This window comes from Palaemon carinicauda, chromosome 4 (genome assembly GCF_036898095.1).
Source record: "Palaemon carinicauda isolate YSFRI2023 chromosome 4, ASM3689809v2, whole genome shotgun sequence".
NCBI lineage: Eukaryota > Metazoa > Arthropoda > Malacostraca > Decapoda > Palaemonidae > Palaemon > Palaemon carinicauda.
Window position 1 is genome coordinate 31,335,548 of NC_090728.1, and position 22,485 is coordinate 31,358,032.

Here is a 22,485-nt window from a genome sequence, read left to right on the forward strand (position 1 = left end):
TTTTGTTTCATTTTCTAGCTGCGTTTGGCAAACGATCATGGAAAATGTGGTTCTGTGTAATACAAGATTTAGTGCTGTACCTTCATAAGGATGAACAGGGTGCCCGTCGTGGTCCTCAGCATGCCCAGTTAGGCCATAATGCCATCCGGCTGCATCATGCTCTAGCTACTAGAGCCCATGATTATTCAAAAAAAGAACATGTCTTCCGATTACAAACTGCTGATCAGGCAGAATATTTATTACAAACAAGGTATGTTAAATAACTGAAGGTTAGAAGTCAATGTGTAGTTGGTTAGACATTGAATACATTACTTTACTGACTACGTAATCATGGTGGTATCTTATAGCATGTATGGCATATTCTTAATTTAGCTATTAGTATAGTGTATTGTTTTTAAAGATGGTGAGATTGACTACTGGAATATCACTACCTGGAAAGGAGGGAGAGTCAAGATATAAGAAGAATGTTTGGTATATGTAAGATAAAAGATGGGGTTGGGGAAGGTCGTCTGAGATACTTTGGCCTTGTGATAATGGAGGGGGTGGAATCAATCAAGAGGGCTAAAAACATACTAGTGAATGGGGAGGAGTGTGGGGGACCTATGGATTAGGTGGATGTATGTGTTGAGGAAGGATATGGGTGGGTTGGGACTGGGGGAAGAAGGTGCAAGAAATAGAAATAGATGAGGAAAGAAGACTCAATCAGCCAACCATGCTTAACAGTGGGACTAATAAGTTCGAAAGAAGATATGGTTTTTAAGGTTTCATTATGGCAGTTGTGTATCGTGATTTTATCTTTCTTCCAGTGACAGCAAAGAGCTACAGGCATGGATTGACACTATAAACTTAGTTGCTGCCAGTCTATCAGCAGCTCCTCTGCCGGGGGCCGTTGGTTCTCAGCGCAAGTTCCAACGACCTCTCTTGCCTTGCAGTATAACTAAACTAACTTTGGTATAGTATTCAGTCTCCTTTTCCTGTTCTGTAGGACTTTTGATATGCAATATAATATTGATGCTAACATAGATATTACAGTACTTGGAAAAATAAGCAATGTTTTTAGTAATAAATTTCATTTCTTATATTGCTTGCTCATTTGTAGACTGAACAATTGGAGGATCACACTGAGCGATTGGCGCAATTAGAACGGGAATTAGAAGACCACAAAGCGCACCCTCCAGAGAAAAATTCAAAAATTGCTAGTGCCTCCAATTACAGAGAGAAAGAATCTTATCTCACAAGTGAAGTAAGTAGTTTAATCTTTAATAAAGGGATTTTGACGTAGGAAAAATCTATTTCTGGGCGAGAGACCTGTGCCGCCCAGTGAAATGCTTCTTTTACATCATTTCTAAGGTAATAACTGCTATGAATTTTACCAGAGAAAAAATTGTATAGGAATGCTAGGTTGAACCCAGCTCGCTCACCTATTAAGGTGTCGGTATAAATAACTGGGGCGTGATTAAATCACAACCAGAGGCCTTGCACCATTTAGATATCTCCTGTCAATATCCCCGAACAGCGAGGTGCCGTTCAACATCCTAGCTCTGAAACGCTACTACGAACGATCCCACCCAGGCCAGTGACGTCACTCCTTTTACATAGCACCTGTTGTCTTACGTTTTCTTTTTTCTGGTGCGTGTTTTCCTTGGATTACCCAGGATTTATCTCAGGATGTCGGACCCTACCATCACTCCACCTAAGTTAAGTACCAGATCTATGAGTTTTGAGATTTTGGAGGTGGTCTTGCCCTTATTTATTATTTTATCACAGTTTATGTTATCCACGACCCCGCATCGGGTCTTCGTAGCGTTCGGCCACCTCCTCTCTCTCTCTCTTCGTTCTTAACGTTTTACAATGATTCTTTTATACTGATTGTTCCTCGTTTTGAACTTTTCTGGGTATCCACGGTTCACACCCCGTGTTATTTTATATTATGGTGGTCTGTTATTACGATAACAATTGTTTACGATATTACAGTATCGTAATTTCATGTTAGGTTGGCATGCCTGGTAGCTTTCGAGCGTTACTAGTTTTACTTCGTTTTACGTTCCGCACGTCACGGGCATTCATAACGATCTTATTAGCATACTTTTTATTCTAGTATTATTAGTTCGGAGGGACTTTCACGAGACAGTTTTTTGTTTTACGTTTTTTTGTTGGCTCTTCACCGACTTTGTGTTATGTTGGTAGCCCTGCCTAGCTCCACGCGCTGTTAGGCTTGGTCTACCCGTCTCTGTTCGCCCCTCCGTACTATTTTACGGTTGATATTATTATTATCATTTTTATTATTATCCAGCATGCCCTCCTCTTTTATTTACCTATTAATTATATTATTATATTGATATCATAGTCTTTCCGTGTGATCATTCCAGTCGTGGGTCTCTGTTCAGGTTGGTACTCCTGTCCTCTGCCCCACTAGTAACCTCCCTCTCCCCATCCGCCCGACACCCCCACCCAAGGGTTGCCTTCCCTCTTTCTCTCGCTTGTCGAGTCGTAGAGTCAGCTGTTTTGCGTTACTATATATACATTATCATACATATTGCCTTTTTCCCCTACCCTGCTATAGCCGTTTCTTTCCGCCGACTCGATTGGCTATCAGGCGGCGGGAGGCATTCTGCTTGGTCTGTGGTATCATGTTGTGTTTATATTACATATTTCAATGGTGTTCCGCACTTCACGGATTCAATCTTTTTACTGTATTTGTTTTCAGTCACAACATTGATTTTTCAATGGTGTTTAACTTTTGGGGGTGTTTTTTTTTCTTTCTTGGTAGATTTTTTTTTTTTGTTAAGAATATATCAGAGAATTACTGTGCAAAGATAAAAAACTGATATTTTTACAAAGGTGCTAAAAGATAATTATTTCAATGAATCCTTCCATGCTATGCATTGTGCTAATATTCTTGAAGCAAACACATCCCCATCTCCAAACAAACAAAACTTCAACAAGTGGTGTCAGCCACGGCAAACTCCACTCCTCGCACGTGAACCCTCATGAAAACGTTACCATTGGTCTAAATGATTTTGTAAAGTTCCAGTATCCATTATTAATAGTAAACGAGCAAGAATCTGAACTTGCTGAAATCAGGTGATATTGAATTTGATCTTTCAAGGTTACAGAAGGTCAAAGGTCATGGTATTATTTTAAAACCCATACAGTACTTTTGTGTATACATACCATTATGTGGTGATGACTTTCGTGTTATTAGTCATATTACCTTGTATTGAAGCTGTATTAATAATGTACAGTTACCTCTGAAAAATATTGTAAACTTCAATACCAAGATAGAAACCAAGTAAAAATGACGTAGTGCAGTACAGTGAGTTACCTAGTGTGTTAGCCAACTATGCCTAGGCAGTGGTCTTTGTTTTGGGGCGTTATGAGTTGACCCACCCTAGGGCACCAAATCTTTACCAATTCTAGATTTTTGTTGGATCTCTGTTACCTAACCCCCGTGAATATGGAGGGTCGACTGTTTAACCCAAGGTTGCCAAGTTGCCTGAAAACAGCCACACATATTCACATTACCAGTGACTTGTGAGCCTGAAGTGTCTTGAACACTACTAAAAGTTCCAGGCAACTGGTATGAAGATTTGATTCCTTCCTCACCCACTTCCATGACATGACAGATGGTGATAATCTTGAGTTACACCCCATCCTTCTTGTGATGCATCTGTGAGAAGAAATATCTGGAACCCTCGCTTCTAAGGACACTCCCTGGTATAATTGATTGACGATTTAGTGTTCTCTGGCAGTGTGATTCCTGGGATACCTGAAAATGCCAGTTCAGTAGTTAGTTCTGCATCACTGGAATACAAATTCTCTTTATTGAATCCCCTGTTCCAATTCCAGTGAAGAAGATTGAAAGTTCTCACCTATAAGCAACCCATCTAAATGAACTTCTCTAAAGAAGCCTTTGTCCCTAGCAGTCTCTTCCACATCTAAAGTGACAGTGATTTCATCTTTTGAATTTTTCCAACAAAAGATTCTTCTTTTTGACAAAAACAGGAAAAGGAAGTGTTGCTATTGTCATTCCTAAATACAGTATAGACTGTAAGTCCTTGGAATATTGATTAAACTTGATAGGTAGCCCTTTCAGGTTGGTTTGTGAAGTTTTTAGTTTTAGGATAAAGTAATTTCTTTAGGCCTTTTCCCTCAATTACCCACCAACAAAATGTAGAATCAACAAGGTGAAGCACAGAAAAATCATTGAAATAAGCAGAATTTTAATAAAAATATTTTCTTTCAATACTTACCTTTGGTTCACCAGCTTCCCCCATGTTTCCCCACTGCTTAGAGATGTAAATCCCCTGGGAGAGCCACACCACCAACATTGAAGTCTTAGAACGTGCCTCGCTGACCAGCGTGGAGGCCACCATCATCCACCACCGCCTCCGCTGGATAGGACACGTGCATAGGATGGATCCATCTAGGCTCCCAAAGAAAATATTCTACGGAGAACTGACCCAGGGCACCAGACCACGAGGAGCCCCGAAAATGCGCTATAAAGATCAACTAAAGCGCACCCTGGCTCTAACTGACATCGATCCTTCCTCATGGGAAGAAACATCTAGGGACTTGAAAACCTGGAGGAGTACAGTACACCATGGCACCGTGGACTTCGAGGAGAGGAGGAGACAAAATGAGGAGGCTAGGAGGAGAAGAAGGAGAGAGCGATTAGAATAGCCCCGCCCACCACCTACCCTCCCTTGTGAACACTGTCCGCGACTCTTCCACCACAGACTAGGACTTAACAGCCACATCAGGCATAAGCACCCACCCCACAGATAGGAGGCTGATGGCTAACGACAGAACCCAATACTCGGACACGAGTGGGCGCCGACGACGACGAGAGATGTAAAGGGGGTGGTGGTGTTTTTTATACTACAAATAGGAAATGTGCCCAACCTGATATTTTTTACCATAGAGCTCTACAGATGACATGCCCAGGTATATCATGCTAGGGGGGACAACAGTTAGTAGAAATGAATTTCATTTTTTAATAATAGATGTTGAAAAGGAGAGCTTTGGTGAGGGAAGCAATGATGAATCACAGGTAAGTATTGAAATGATAAATTTCTTTGAAATGCTTTGTTTTTACTGTGTTAGCAGGAGAAAAAATCAGAATAATTTTAACTCACAAAGGAGAAATAAAAATCACAGCTTCACCCTATGATAAGGGAATTTGAAGTTCAGTAAAATGGGGCCGAAAGGCAATTTGCTTATATTTCTCGTAATGATACACATTTATAGCTCAATCCAGTGATGACAAAGTTGCACAAAGACTTTTATCACTAGACAAACTTGTGAAATACTGCTTGCTTCACTAGGTCATACATCGTCATCGGCGCCCACTCGTGTCCGAGTATTGGGTTCTGTCGTTAGCCATCAGCCTCCTATCGATGAAGAAGGGTGGAGGAAACGACAGAATGCCAGTAGCTGGGTATATTGTTTTGGGTGGTCGTGGCCTTGCAACGGCCACGCACACACACTTGGCCCACACCGTTTTCACCGCGGCTCAAGACATATGAGACAGGCGGCTTCTCCGATGTTGGTTGCATCGGGCTGCCGGGTTCTTGTTATGTCAAGGCCCGCCTTGTTGCCTGCCCGACAGGCATTGCCCTCTTCCGCCGGCGCTGGGAAGCTCCGCCGTTGGGGTCTTGTTTGGTTTGATTTTGGAGTTTTCCTTCTCCTAGCCTTTGCCTATCTTAAATAAAGGAGAAGGCCTATAGGGGTCCAGTCTTGGTCTGGTCTCTCAGAACTGGCCTTAGCGGTATGGTTGAGCCTGCCAGGGTGGATAAACTACCCCACCGCCATTGCCCAGCCCATCATTGAGACACTCAAGTCCCTCTACTGCAGCAAAGTGCTGGACCATCAGAGGGGAGGTACATACATATATAGTTGAAAACTACCAAGTGAAATACTGTTTGAATCATACCTGGGTTTAAGTTGCAAGCCTCTGTAATTCTAGACCAGTGTTCAAATCTCTTGACAACACAGGCACTGCACAATCACTGGCATTTAGAGCAAACCACTAAAGGAATCAAGCATTTATATTCAGAATTCACTGTTTTGACTCATTACAGTAGTTTTAAGTCATCAATAGAATTGTAAATTGCTGTATTTTATAATATCGGTACCCATATTTTATGAATTTATGTAATACTGTATACTTAAACTTGCTATAAAACTGGTTTATAAAGCTAAAATATTAGGATTACAAAGTTAGTTTTATATAATTTTTGTCTTTATAGTATTTAGTTTTTTAACTTAATACATATTATGATAAGGAAATTCAATTTTTCTCCTTTCAGATCAAGAGATACCGGACGTACGTTTATCTCCTTCGTTCAAGACTGACTACACAGCAAGGTGGACAGCAGGGAACAAGTTCAGGCATAGATGTTGGTGACCTTCCTGTATTTGAAGCTCGTCCAGTTAGTGATGGGTCTGATGGTGGGGATCGTGGAAGTAGGGTGATACCCCCTCCTATTCCTGAGCGCGCTCGGCCAGGTGACAGGTATAGTTATCAGCAAGCAGTGCACCACAATGCCTTCCTTTGACCCACCACTGTGTGCTGTGCTCACCACCACTTAGCTAATTTCTCACACCCACGCCTCCTTATCATGCCAAACCAAACCCTCACCTCATCTGCCTCATAACTATTGGCTTCCGGTAGAAGTAATTCCTTGCTACATTGATTTAATCAGAAGAGTGAAGTACAGTAGTTTTTCCTAAGATTTCAAGATTTAATAAGAAAATTTTGCCATTCTCTAGGATTTGATTATGCTACTGCCTTAACAAAAGCATCGCCAGACAAAAGCATTGCCAGACAATAGTCCTCATTTTGCATGGCACAGATAACAGTACATTTCAATTGTCAATTGAATAAAGCAATCATATATATATAGATATATATGTGTGTATATATTTATATATAGATAAATATTAAGTAACTACGTATATTCCATAGTTGCTAGTAATAATTGAGGTCAGGTGACTGAACAGGGTTAAGGTGTATGCGCTATGGGTTTGTTTCCCCAAGAGCTGCCTTTTACCTCCTCACTGGACAGGAGCTGTTTTGGGCAAGAGAGCTTTATTGTGCAGTGTGATTGTGTTTTAACAGTCAACTGATTCTTTATATAGAGCTCTGTGTACTTTACATTTGACTCTGTTAGATGACTGAATTTTAAAGTGTTGTATAATTTAAAGTTTACACGAAACTTGTATTATTAGATATCAGATCAAGTGACTAAGACCAATGAGAAACTATGGCTTTTATATAAAAACAATGTTAAGTTGCAATATGCATCAGTACAATATTTGCATTTGTGTAGGTATTTGTAATTTTTGTTTGACCAAATCTGGGATTTAAAGTGAACGTAGATACTCCGTATTTGTGCAGCTTGGTGATATATCAGATATACCCTTACTGCTGTTGCTCATGTTTATATCATTATGAACATAATCATTTCACTAATTAAATTGATTTATTGAGTATCATGTTAAGTTCATGAACAAGGCTGTCTGGGTTTTGTCTGTTAAATTGAGTTTATTTTGCTAAGACCCCTAGTCATGTATAACTATATCATAAAGTAGTAGTGAATAATATTGCTAGCACAGTATTATGCATTACAGCATCCTTATAAATTTCATAATTATTCATCTAGAGGATTGAATTGAAACAAGCATTAGTAATGCACATCTTCAGTTTATTTACACTTGGTGATACTCAGTAATAGTAAAAACTATCATATCGTCATTTTTTCTTTCCCTTGTTTATGCTATTTTAAGATGAAACTGCAGAATTTTGTATAAGAATTCTCTCATTTGGATTGTTAGAATTACAGTTCTTCAAGTATCATAAAAAGATTTTCTGTATATATATGATTAAAACATTTCTTTAACTTAAGACTTAACATTTTATGAACCAACATGAAAAAAAGATGGTCTCTCGAGAATCCATGTTTGCTTGTATTGTGTCAATACAAAAATGGTTTTGTGCATTTACAGTATACTCAGCAATATATATTATATTTAGTATGGTACGTTTGAAGATGGGCTGTTATGATGCTTGTTCCATATCTCCCCCTGAAATGAAACATTTAATACTTATTTATGTTATTAAAACCCCAATGTCTAATATCTTCCATAATTTGATGTGGTCAAATTGTAGTATTGTATTTTTATATAGGTAACTAATTTACTTAGCTGAGTTTTGAAACTGCCTGAGATGTATTTTTCAAGGGCTTTAATTCCAGACTCATCATTGTTAAATTGTAATAACATAAAAATGCTTCATTTCATTTAGTTTTTACAAGAAAAGAATAAATTTTCTTTTGAAACACATGGTAATATTGTAGTTTGATCAATGACATTTTTTATTTATTTATTATTCACTGAAATAATTCATGAGTATTATTTTCTTAGCACTCTTAGTGTCTCAAGACTTGAGAATTGTCATTTGTGGTTTTTATTCATAAGGAGAGCAGAGTTAGATGTTAACATGGATGATGCACAAGGAAAGGAAACAACTATGCTTCAGCTTTAGAGAGGGTCTCTACTGTATGTATACCATATGAAGACTCTCTGCTTAATATTTTTTCTCCTTCATACTAGTTTACAGTACAGTATTATATTCGTGTACATTCTCTTACGTTTAATTTTCAAGAACCTTACAGATGTGTAATTGACTTATTGGTAATCTTTTTCATCATGACATCTGACTGTTCTTCTAGTTTGGTCATGGAATTGGAAGCAAGAAGTTCATTGCTAGATACACTTAGGGCTAACCTAAAGGTTTTTTCTTAGCAGAATATTGAAAATGGAACTCAGTGATGTTGAAGTATTAAACAGCTGAATAGTTATGAAGAGCAGATGAAAGGTTAAAGGTAGAAAACAATGCTTCTGGGAACAAAGGGGTGCTGCAAAGAACTTTTAGTACAATCATTGTAGTCAGGAAAGTCAATTAAAATTATAATCTTGCCCTAATAGTTTTAAAATATGTAATATACAATGCCAATGTAAAAAATATTGTAAATGTATTCTGGTAAATCCATTTTAATTGGCAAAATAATTTTATCGTGCAAAAAAGATAGACCAATATTAGCACAATAGGGCTTTAACCATGGTGTTTGGAGGAATTTTGTGTAGTGTGCTTTATGCCTGTATTGCAAGCAAACTGCATATGTAATTGCATTGGAGAAGAATGTATAACACATGGACATCTAAGGAGAAATTCACTTGACCATGTGTTTATTTTCATGCAGTAATCACACACACGTACAACTCACTTTTGAAAAGTGTTTTGAAGATTCAAATTATGATTGAAAAGTATTTTAATGTTCCTTTCTTTAAAGAAAATTTTCTTACTCTATATATAGTATGAGGTAATTGGCAGAACTGCCTGTACTTCACTTGCATACAATCAGTTCCTTTGTGCTGGTTTATCAAAAGATAAGGTTGTTCCTTTGTGCATGTTTATTGGAATAATATATTTGAGTTATATTGGCAGTACAGTATTGCATATATTTGCTCAAGATTTATTCCTCAAATCAGTCCCATGAAATAGTGTAGTGTTTTTCTCATTGTTTTGGATCAATATCTCAGTCACCCAAATCATCTGATCTTGCACCTGCCAGAAGGGCTATCAAGATTATACTGTTTGATATAGTATTTTTATCAGTGAGCTGCAGAAGCATTTAGGGGTTTCAAGAATTACCAAAGGAGAAAAAAAGGTTGAATATGGTAGCAAAACTGAAATTTTTCTCAGAAAGTTTTTTCCACTTGAACATTACCTTACTCTTATCAAAAAATGTTCAGCAGTGAGCCTTCTGGTGTATATGGTGTGTTCTGTAATTGTTTTTTTTTTATGAATATATTTTACATTTACACTTCATACATATACCCATGGTTATACATATTTAAGGTTATACAGTTGTTGCGGTAGGATGTAAGAACTCTAAACATTGAAGTCTAATGATTAGTCTTACAGAAGAGATCATTAATCCATGTATACTATTTTGAATACCAAATAAAGAGTATTGTACATTTTTTCCAGGCTTCTGTATTTCAGTGTCAGACACTTCAGGATGTCTTCAATACATTGAGGTGCATAATAGCTTGCAACACCAACAATAAAACATGCTTGGGCTAATGCATTGTCAAGTTTATTGTATCATTACATTTAGTTATGAAGTTTTAAACATTCCATTATATTTTTTAGTATTACTTATGACACCTTTCAGCTTAGCGACCATTCATCATAACATGACTTGTTGCTTTTATTTCATATTTGATAGGAAGATTTTAGTTTCTACTTTAATTCTTTAATGATTTGCTATGTGAGTTTAGCATTGCTGTTTAAAGGCAGTCTTGCATGGAACTTTAGACGGCAATATAATATTATTTATGATGAACGAAGATTAATCGATAATCACTTAAATTTCATGGATTTTTTCTTGTTGAATTAGAAGGAAGGCTATATTTAGATTTCATTAGAAGGAAGTCTTTGAAAAGTGGGTACGGATATCACGAGACTTTTGAATATATTTTAGGATATACAGTACTTAATTGATGTCAGGTTTCAGACTTGATATATTGCGTTTTATAAATTTGAATTTTCCTGTATTGCAAGATTAAATTTCTTTACATAATTTCTGCTATAAAGTTATCATCCTTATCAAGTTCAACAATAGGTTTTAATTAGTAATTAATATTTTATTCACATCACATATTTTTGTTACAAAGAATGGAAGCTTGACCAGCTCATTTTGTTAGAAAGCGATAACTATCCTTTATATTAACTCATTACAGTACTGTATATGGTTAATATACACGTGGAACAGAAAAGGTATCATGAGATTTTAGATAGTTTAGATAGGAGATAGTAATAAAAACTTAGTGTTAGTGAAACATTTTATGGACGAGATTGACATTGTTGATAAATTAAAATTGAGCTCTGGATTAAGTATCTGATAAGTTTGAGTTTTGTGGGGGGGGGGGGGGGGGAAGAACATACTGCATAGACAAGTTATGTTTGTGAATGGTTTGGTAAAGTTGTGCTGTAACTCCCTGGTATTAGCTAAAAGATTTAGTTATTGAAGAGGCATTGCTAAAGTTTACCATGTTTATACATCAACAAACATCAGTTCTATTCTCTTTTGTTTTATATATTTGTATTAGTGATAAGAGAAATCCTGAGCCAAAAATAGGAAATGTATATCTGCTTGGGAAATTTCATGATTAGATTCATACAGTATTTACTTTTGAAGTTTGTGGGTTAAAGTCTTTCTTCTCTGATATTTTGTATATATTCTCTTTTGGTTTTAAGTCCTGGTGCATCATAATTTTGTGACATAATCTCAAGTCTTTTTTTAGGGTCTTCGCACATTTTATTATTTCAGAAGGCTATTGTTTTCTTTACCTAAGTAACTCTTTCAATCGTGGAAGTTTAAGAATTAAATATTTTGGGTCGAGGTGTGGATATGCATACTCACTTACATATTAAATATTCATATACTCTATGGGTATACAGTATACCTCTGTATTATACAGTATTTATGTACACACACATCTTTATAAACATTATATTTGTATACAGTAGCCAGTAAATATACATGACTGACATACTATGAGAAAAGATTAAACATACTCACTGGAAAAGATAACAGCCATAAAATTGTAAGAATATTAGCTTATGAAAAACAAGAAAACCATGCGATAAATGCATATATGCATGAAAGATAAAATATTAGAAATATGATAGACTGAAGGGTAGGAATAGGACATCAGTTGAATATATTTTGTTTTAGACATATTCTATTATGCCACTTACTATTCTATTATGCCACTTAATATGCCTCTTCTTTTCACACTTCTACTGTCTTCAAAACCTATCACTGTATTTGATACACATCTGAGGTTGAAATCTCATATACAAAAGGTAAATGATCATTATTTTGTATCTGATAGATTACTAGTATTTTTGCTTTATGAAGCAGTGATACCGTGAGGGATAGGCTGACAGAAGTTGAGTATATTGATTAGCATTTTACTATATTAGATAACTCACAATCTATTCATTATGAAGAACTTATTTTTTTTCTAATATTATTCAATGATTCCTAGAAGTATTATGACAAATTGGGAGTGGTGATCCCTCACTGTCCATGTTCTATGACAAGGTAACTATTCAAAGTACAGTACGAATACAAACAAATGATTCACCTTCTAAAATGGTACTTGACCTAAAAAAAGATACTTTGAATAAAACTATCCACCACTCTCTCAGATAGAGCTACTGTATTTAGTTTTATGAATAAATGAATTTGAGAATTCTTTCGGTACAGGATCTTCCTTCTTGGATTATTTTCCAGGTTTGAGCTTGTCACCCTCTACTATTTATAAAAGAATTATGCTATTATACTGCTATTAAATATCATAATTAACATACAGTACATGCAACATACAATATATATATAAAGCAAAGGTTCATACTACGCAATTTATACTGATGACTCCAAATATCCTCCAGTTGAGGATTCTTTGCCATACATTCCAGTAAGGCTATTCTGATATTGAAGATGCTTTGAAAGCACTTCAAAACTTATGAAATAATTAAATGGTATGTTTAATCCTAACATGACTGCTGTAATTAGGTAACAACTTAAAAATTTTACTCAAATATTCTAGAGGTATACTAGTGTACGATAGAGTATATGCCTATACAAGGAAAGGTATCCTGTATGCTTGTTTTGTCTCCAAGCCCTACTCTTTTTCAAACATATTTCAGACAAATTACAACATTAACTCGTGTATTCATCAACCCACAACAAGTAATGTATTAAGATTTTGGATAGTAATAATTTTATATGATAAAATTTTACGTAATGTTGCTTTGTTGGTATTTTTTATGTAGATTATTTCTGCTTGAACCTCACTTAAGCTTATTGGCCACAAGGAATGTATCATCATAAAGGCTAGAGTTACATAGTAAAAGGGAACAGTTTTTAAAGTAACTTTTATTTCTCTTGTATTTTGATTTGAAATTTAGTTAAAAATACTTTTTTTATGGTCTTGTACTGATCCAAATTATGTAACACTAGCCTTGAAGGTTTAAATACGAGCATGGAATTAGCAAGACGGTCACCATGACATAATTTCCTCTTTGTCCATAAATAAAGCCTTGTCTTTTTATTTTTTATATTGCCACACTGGTATGTATTTGGATAGAAATATGCTATATCTGCATGCATTCAGTGAATTGTGCTATTGTACCTTAAAAGTTTTCTCATAGAAGTAGAATGTTTACATCCAGGAATGAACACTTGGTGTAATGTGTATGTGAGATTGGAATTTTGTATTAAGTATGGTTGCATAATTGCCACAAATATCCACTGTTTGTGTCTAAAATGCGTTGAGCAGACTACTCTCAATTTTTCATCCAAATGAGTCTTTATACCTGTACTATACTGTATTCCTTTGTACATATCAATTACTTGTTTTTTTTTTTTTTGTGCTGTGTGCTTTACAAGTACAATTTATATGTATGCATAACTATATTTTTAAACATTTATGGATGATTAGTGGGCTTCCTGGCATTTAAAGTTATTCAGATCTTTCAGTACATGAACAGTATGTATTCTTAGAGGAAACATTTTAATATATTCATAAATAGATAATTTTTTATCAGGGAATTGGTATTTGCTGCTACATAAAAAGTAAACAATTTTCCTTATCTATAAAGAGGGTATTGTCAGAGCTTGAATGCCAACATTATTACCGTATGTATTTTTTAGTTTTGATAATAAGAATGGGTTGAATTATGTTGAATATTTTTATAAGAAATTCTAGTTTTAAATTGTGGATCTTATTAGGAACTATTATTTAAGATATGCTATTCGATGTGAAGATTGTGCGAGAGTGGAGGTGTGAGGATAATTTGAATCAAGATGGATTTCTAATGAAAAATAAATGATGCTAATCTAAATGTTATTGTGACCGTCATTAACGTTACCATTGAAATTATTGAAAGATTAGAGAAAGGGAAAGATTTAGGTTGGTGGGAATGCAACCATAACTCGGAAAGATTTAGGTTGGTGGGAATGCAACCATAACTCGATGTTTACATTTTGTCAGCTGGACTCGCATAGATAAAAGTTGATTTCATTGTTGATATGGAATATTTCTTGTAATAGGCTATTTATCACGAACTTGTGCCAATAATTTGTAAGGTAAATATGATTTGGTTGACTGTATCATCGATTATCATACTAATGCCTAGTTTAGCCTACCAATAAACATCACTTGGAATTTAAAGTGTGATTTTCTTATCAGTTGCATAGACGACCCCCAATTTTCAGTAGTAAATTTTAGGATTTAAGGGTTGTCTTATACGCGCAATTATACGGTGGTTAAAAGCAATTTTGTTACAATCCAGAACGTTTACAGCTCATCCAATGGTGAATCCGTAATTTTTGTGACATATGTAGTGTACTGTATTGCAAATCAAGTATAGTATTTCGGTAATAGGGAGTTCCAGTAATAATGCAGAGCTAGGTTTGTACTGGAGAAGGCCGATTAGTATTTACTGTTCCATTGCTTAAAGAAAATGCCTCTTAAAGTGTGAAAGAATCTCTTCCTTGAAGCTCCAATGACAATCACGCTTATACTTATATAGGTTATGGGAAAATAGAACTAGCTTTTTTTCTTATTTGTATAATAGCACATGCGTACATAAATTGTTCTTATGTCAATTCAAGTTAGTAGAAATTTTTTCTTTTAGATTTAACATTTTGTATTGTAAATAACCAAGTACAGTACTGTATCTGTTAGATCCCAGAAGTATAATAACTTGAGAGTAGTCTGCAATCTTTATTTTTTTCATAGAATTCATCTTTTAATCAGTACGTTATATCAAAATAGGTTTTTTCATAATGCAAAATAATTAATGTAAATTTGTTGTTTTTCAGCGAAGTTATTCAATTTATATTTTAGTGGGATAAGTTTTGTTATTTGAAATTTGATACACAATATTGTATTTGTTTTACATTGATAACTTCATAATTGCACAGAAGATATCCCTTGTTCCTTAAGTATTTATAGTAAGTTTTGAAGTATTAAGGGTTATTACTGCACAGTTTCATTGGCTCAAAGTATAATGAATTTTAAGAGCAATTTATAAAGTTGTGTATAAAGTATTGGGTAATGGACGGTCCAGAAATATAATGTTATTTGCTACAGTATAAGGAATACCTTATTGCAGCTACATTTTAAACTTATTTATGGATATTACTTTGGTACCCTGTCCTTTGAGATGTTTATAATGGATAAAGGATTTGACAGTGATCAGGCTTTATCTGAAATAACCAAGGTTTAAATAAGGAAAGTGGTCATAGTTGTATAAGTGTATGTAAAGACTGCTGGATTTGGAGAAATATGTCTTATCAATAATCCCCTCCCCCATTCTTTAAATTGTACCATTCTATATGATGATGCCCAAAAACCTAACCTAGAATATTGGTCCATTTTATGGTTGTAGAACAAAGGGTACTCTTCTGTCTTCTGTATCTGAAGAATTTGTCAGTTTAGGGCCACATTGGTAGTGCAATGTTTTATGCTTTGTTTAGGTTTAATATATTGCTCAACCTTAGAGCTATAGTATCTGGTTGGTAGGTTATGCAGTATCTTGTCTCAAGAAAGGAGTTATCTTTTCTATATGTACTGTATTTACTTATTTGTCTCCCCATACAGGTCCTAAATTGGTATATTTTCATTTGATACATTTTTTAAGAATAAGAATACAGTACACCTTATACCTTTTTTACAAGTTTTGGGATACATCTGAAAGTGTTGCATCATTGATGAATTGAACGCTTTTGATCTAAATATGTAAATTTAAATTGTGATCTTGAAGAAGAGTAAAGTTTTTATCTCGAGTACAGTAGATACAATTGCAGAATTTCTCTGGTGAAAAAAAAAAAGGGACTGAAAAACATTTTGAATTATTGTTTTGGTAAATGGGACTAAGAAGGACTCGTATCAGTCCTGGCATGAGCGAAATATGACTACAGCTCTGGTACAGTATAGTACAATAAGATTTCCAAAGTGTTGATTAAACTCGGCAAAAAGAGATTCATTACAGTACATGCTGTTAGAAGATAGAGAAAAGAAAATAGCTTTGTTTTTTCTGTTTTGTATTTATATGCAAATACCGTTATATTGTAAACTATTCAGAAATGTAAATTATTTCTGTGAAGCTCCCCTGATGTTCTTAATGCTTCTCTCTCAAAGCTTGTTTTAATAGACGTTTACTCTAAAACTTAAATATTTTCCATTTTCTTTCCTTTCAGTAGGGTTAATCCTCGGTAAAGTATTAAGGCAATCTTGTGGTTAGTGTCAATAACCTCTGCTTTGGTACACTGTAGATCTTTTATCTTTTTAGCTCTCTTGTTGGCTTTGCATTATTTAGTCTGTGATTTTAAACCATTTCTGGTAGATTTTTTTTTTTTTTTTTTGTCATTTAGGTTATTAGCAGTAATAAGGGATATCTTTTGAATTTATTAGTAATTCTCGTAAGAACTGTTCAAGGAAGTTATTTCGGGACAATCATGATCTTCATTCTCTTGTGTCTCATGCCTGGGGCAATATTTTTATTTAAATAATCGTTGTGAAGAATCTAAATCACTTTTTGTTCCTCTTTGGAGTAGGTATTTACAGATGATAGCTGACCATTTTACATAAAAGGAGGAAATCAGCATTTATTTCAAGGGAAAATCTAAAGAAGACTAACCTAGTTGTTTACAATGGGGATGATGATAATGTCTTTCTAGCTATTAACCAGCTTTTTGGTGTACAGTATTATGGTAATAGGATTCTTTAGGTCTTAACCTCTTTTGCTTCGTTAATTAAATCTCAAACCTTAGGCTAACTCCTCAAGTTTTGCCAAGTGGTTTTAGTGCAACAGTGAGCAAGGATTCTGATTGTGCATAGTAAATGATGGAGACGATTACCTCTACACGAGTTTTGCACACACTGATTTGCTTTGAGTCCTTCTATTAAAAAATCCTTGCATTTTCATGATCCAATCTTCTCTTTACGACCCTCTGCTTGCAGAAGTACGCTCTCATGATCAACAACTTTATACCCATATTAAGTGGTGTTACATATATGGTTCCTGTGGAAGAGGGAAGAAGCATATTCTATAAATATTTTAAGGTTTCAGCGGGAACTGAATGATTGCATCATATTTCCAATGGTAGTGAACAACCAATGGAGGCTTGGCCACTAGCACATCTCACCTAGCGCAAGCACAAAGTTTGCCATTAAAAGTAAATAAAAGGGAAAGTCTTTAGTTACTTTTTCAGAGGATTCACAAGGCCAGGAAGATAAAAATGGACATATGGAGGAAGAGGTCAACTCTGACTAGGCATTCCATTTTCAATCGTTTTGAAAACATTTATTTTAGGTATCCAAATAAGTTACTTAAGGGAGGTTTTGATACTTCTTATTATTCTAAAGTGTCTCCTGATGCCTTTTCTTGAATGACTTGCACAATAAAAGTTACCCAAAATTTTTGTTAACATAATTGATAAATAATTATCTCAAGTACAAAGAAAAGCTACTACTTCAGCTTCCCGCTAATATTTTTCCCACAAAAGTGATCTGTGTTCTATAAAAGAAATCAATTGCCTAACCTTGTTGTTGAACTAGATCTAGTTAATTTTCCTGAACCCATTGTAGATGTAAAACAACAAATCTTTAAATACTGTACAGGGTTTTTGAGTTAATTGACTAAAGAAAAGGTGGTTGTAGGTAATAAAGTGGGAAGTATACATGAAATTCTGTCTTGCAGGTTCGTATACATGAAATTCTGTCTTGCAGGTTCTATGGTAGAGGTTATTTTGAGTCTTAGGTGTGATGACCTTTCATCAAGATCTTACTCTTATTGTAGATTACAGCGTATAATTTTTGGGGAAAAACTATTTCAGATAGGTACTCTGAGGCTGCAGCAGTCTTTGTGAATTTTGTGGTTAAGCGTACGGAACAAACATGTTCGTTTATGTTAAGGACAGTGGCTAATGCACAGAAACACACTGATTTCATACCCTATTTTGAATCCTATGTTTGAAGAGATTAGAACGGTAATATGGTAGCACAAGTTCACTCCAGAATGCAAAGTGACTCTGATGTTGTTTGCTCATAAATCCCTCTTTCCCTATTATTATGTAGCATCTACGTCTCAAAACTTTGCTCCTCCAAGGGAGTGGTTTCATAACAATGGTAGGCCATCAGGAATTTTCTCTAACTGGCAGTCTGACGGAAGTGCCAAAAGGACTTGCCAAACATACTGTAAGGAGAATGCTATGGCGGTCTTTCACAACAGATCCCTGTAGGGGGAAGAGTTTCCCTCTTTTATCAGGTGTGGGAAAACCTGCATCCTGAGCTATGGGTGCTGTCCATGGTTAAAAAGAGCTATCCAATCTTGTGTCCTCCAATTCCTCCTTGTCTAAGGAACCAATACTTTTCCAAGTTATCTAAGCAATTCAACAAAGCCTCCTGGTTTGAAAATAGAGATTTCAAAACTGCCAGGGAAAAATTTTATAGAAGTCTTGATCCATATCTAGGGTTTCACAATAGGTTGTTCCTAGTCTCCAAAGTATCCAGAGGCTGGAGGCCAGTTCTAGATCGTTTTGATTCTAAAAAGGTTTACAGTTCTTATCATTTTTTATATGGAAATAACCTCAACAGTCCTGTGGGCATTAAGGAAGAGAGAGGAAATGATTTTGATTGTCTTGACAGTTGTTTACTTCCCTACTTCTATTTATCAAATTTCAAGGAAATTCCAGTTTGTGGACAATTGAAAGGAAAGAGAGTGGTAAATTTTTATTTAAAGGGTAAACATTGGTATAAAATCAAACTTTAAAGAGAGAAGGATTATGAATGTCAGGTAAGTATAGAAATAAATTTTATCATTAGAATTCCCTTTTTATAACAAGTAAAGTTCAAGTGGATAAGCACACCAGATTGTATGTAGAAAAGGGGCAGTAACAAAATTTTTGGTGTCTTTTAAGACAATTGACAAATTGACGACACCTGTAAAATACTCAGATATAATCACGACTGAAAAATATTTACAATATAGGATGTACATAATCCTGCCCTTAACTTGTTGGTAAGACTCACTTTAAATGCTATTCTTTCATGGTTCATTTCAAGAAAATTAAATGTTTTGTGTTAATCATGATGGGAAAAGTTAAAAAATGTAAATGTGTGACTGCTGCTCCTGTGCTTTTGTTTACAAAAACTTTCATTTGAAAAGATGTTTGATCTTTGAAATGATTTCCCATGGATGGCTGTGAAACCAGGAACCTTTTGTTGTTAATCTCTTTATATTTTAAAGAGAGGCCAGCAGAAATAACAGCAATAATCTTGGAAATCATAGAAAATTAACATTGAAAATATAGCAGAATTTAGTTTGGGTAAGGAATTTGAAATATTCTGAAGACATAATAAGTCACCTTAAAGTTTTGTAAAGAATAACAATTTATCCTGCAGTACACTATTTAAAGTTAACTTTTTTAGTTTTCTATTTACTATTAAATCATTCTTAGCTATGTAGTTATAGTAATAAAGATTTTCATGGAACAGAAGAATGAGCATAAATGTAATTAGCCTTGAAGCTATTTGATAGGAAAAGTGCTTGTGAATTCTTTTATGATGTCTGAACTATGTGGTTTCTTCTATTAGTAATAAATATGCTTATGAGTTATGGTAACCAGGATTATCAAGGTTGACAGGTAGACACCACCAGGTTGTGTCTTGTGTGATTTGAGAGAGTTTATTAAAAGATGTTGCATTGCATTAATGATTTTGGAAATACTTGTTGCTGTTTATTTTGAATGTACGAGTAGAACTTTTATAAGAAACTTAGGGTTACTGTGGATGAATGCTTGAGTGTGAAGTTAATTCCAATATCTAAGAAATGCTACTTTTAATTTATGTTGCAGACAAGAAACAGTTTTTATTTTTTTACTCTAATTTATTAAACAAACTACCAGTAGTCCTTTCTTTATTACAGTCTGTGATTATAATTTTAAATTACTTTTAAGTCTACTTGCCATGGTAAATGGTTCATTTTCATTTCAAGTGTAAAGCATTACAGTTTCTACTTTTCAGTACTCTGTATATCTTTTTTTGTTAATTGTACAGATCTTAATAAGGGTTAGGTTTAAAGCTATACATGATTTGACATGTAATTACTGTAATATACAGTCTATTCTTATTTTTTTAATCTCATGTCAATGTCTCTGGACACACTATGATATGCTGTGAAAAGTAAGTACTGAACCCAACACTGTATACTAGCAGAGTAATTTTAATTTTACCCTGTCACACTGTAAAAGTGGCTACACTATGGCTATATAAATTACTCTTTTCTTAGTATCTATTTTTGTTATAGATTTGTTATACACTGTAACAACAAAGATTTTGGGTTATGAGTTGTTTTTCCTTTACACATTTTACTTTTTTATATATTGCAGGCTTAGCAATATAGTTTTGATATTACCTTAGGCTCTTGTTATATTTATTTTGATAGCAGGGTTTTCTAGAAGGATTTTGTATTGGATTTGTTATTAGTTTACAGAATAATGTGATTGCCAAGATATTAGAAGCAATGTTTCCAACTTTACCACAATTTTAGTACTGTAGTTTGGACAAATTGAATACAGTATAAGGATTTTTTTATATGTATAACTTCGATAGTACAGTCGAGGGGCTGTTAGATTTTTCCTACTCTACCACTTAAAGAAAATGCTTTTGTAAATGCCCAGAATCTTAGAAATAACTATCATCTTTTATTTAGGCTATGCATTCTGACTCTTTCTACATATACTGTAGAAGAGCATTCATGTAATTTATATAATGTAAAATAATGAAGGTTTCTGCTCTTAAAACTTCTCCTCTGCTCTAACTTAGCAACATCAGTCACAAGTTTATTCTTGTCTGGTGTTTAACTAGCTTCATCAGTGTTTTATATTATATTGTATTTAAAGGAAACCACATCTTTTTTCATGCAACCTCCTAAGCTGAAAAGTATAATACAATTTGCATACCGGTATTCCTTTTTGCATGTATGATGAAGTTGGTCTCCTGGAATAGATGTTGATGTAGATAAAAAAAAAAGTTTTGAGGCTGTGCATAAATTATATGCAGCTTGTACTGCATCAATACTTTGACGAGATCTCAATCAATTTTGGTGTTAAGGTAGCTCACTCTGCATTTGAATTAACTTTGGTTATGGCAGCTAATATCTTGGTGTATTCGCATAATTTTGGGTGAAGTAATTATTCCATGAAAGTTAGGTATATGAGGAATGTTCTTATGTGGCTCACAATATCTCTCTTTTCCACTTTACAATTTCAGAAAGAAGTAATAGTCTGTGAGCCTTAACAAGGGTTGTGCTTTGTGCAGCACAGTCTTTTAACTTATTGTCGCCGAGGATTTGCACCGTATTTGCTTCCAGAATCTTTGGGTCAGATAATTTTTTGAACGAAACTCGGTAGATATTTATTAGCATTATGTGAAGGTTGTCAATTTTGAATTTGTGTCATGGCTTTGAACAATCTTGAGGCACCTCACACTTCAGTACTTTTTTGTCTGACTCACTAAAAAGGTTTATCGTTCATAGCTATATTTATCAGCTGTGTCTAAGCCTATATCATTCCAGATGCAGTTACATACATTCCTTTTTTTCAGCGAGCTTCATAACTAACAGTCGATACTAAACTATTGATATACTGTATTGTGATATGAGAAATTTCAATATTTTAAAGACATTATATTATGATTTAGCTAGACTGTTCATATTACTGTATTGCCTTGTGTATATAACTTGTATTTTTGAACTTGGGACATGAGCCTTAAGATAAAGATTTATGTAGATAGATAGTTTTCTTGTAAATATACAGATTTTGTGATTGTATTGTGTGTTTGACTTAACATCCTTGGAAGTTGGTTGATTTTTATGCCACTAAGTTTAGTCTCATCTCTGTGACATTGAGCCAACTGTTAAAGCATAGTCCTCTGCTTGATATGGAATTGAATTTATGCTTGGGGGTTTTAAAACGGGTTATAGCACTGGAAGTCTAGAACTTATCAATGGCATATTAAGGTGAGGATTGTGTGAGTGTTTCTTTTTTAATGCTGTGTGACAAGTGTACTTTTGAGCTGCATACATCATGGAATCTATCCAAGGTAAAAACAATATGTTTCATTTTACTACAGTTGTATCATAAAGTGAGTTAGTAGATCTGTGCCTTGCCATTGAAAATATCAAGACAATATACTTGTATTGAAATCAGAATTTACTGTTTTACAGGATGTGAAAATTTTATCTTCATAATTTTTAATGAGATATATGGATATTTTGTTTATCCATTAAAGAAGCCCCATACCACTTAATGAAAATATTCTATTGTACTTTCA

The 22,485-nt window shown here is 34.5% G+C and overlaps 1 protein-coding gene across 5 annotated transcripts in view; it reads left to right on the plus strand.

Moving 5' to 3' along the window:
- Nucleotides 1-22,485, plus strand: part of LOC137639857 (PH and SEC7 domain-containing protein-like) — a 261,377-nt gene that overhangs the window by 171,043 nt on the left and 67,849 nt on the right. For 3 of the 5 annotated variants that reach the window (XM_068372116.1, XM_068372119.1, XM_068372117.1), the window contains 4 exons: nucleotides 19-250; nucleotides 807-951; nucleotides 1,100-1,243; nucleotides 6,312-6,517. In XM_068372116.1, the coding sequence (XP_068228217.1) occupies nucleotides 19-250; nucleotides 807-951; nucleotides 1,100-1,243; nucleotides 6,312-6,517 (727 nt within the window). Of the gene's footprint in view, nucleotides 1-18; nucleotides 251-806; nucleotides 952-1,099; nucleotides 1,244-6,311; nucleotides 14,056-14,092; nucleotides 21,983-22,485 lie in introns of those variants that run through there. The other 2 variants (XR_011044279.1, XM_068372118.1) reach the window with 2 other exon arrangements.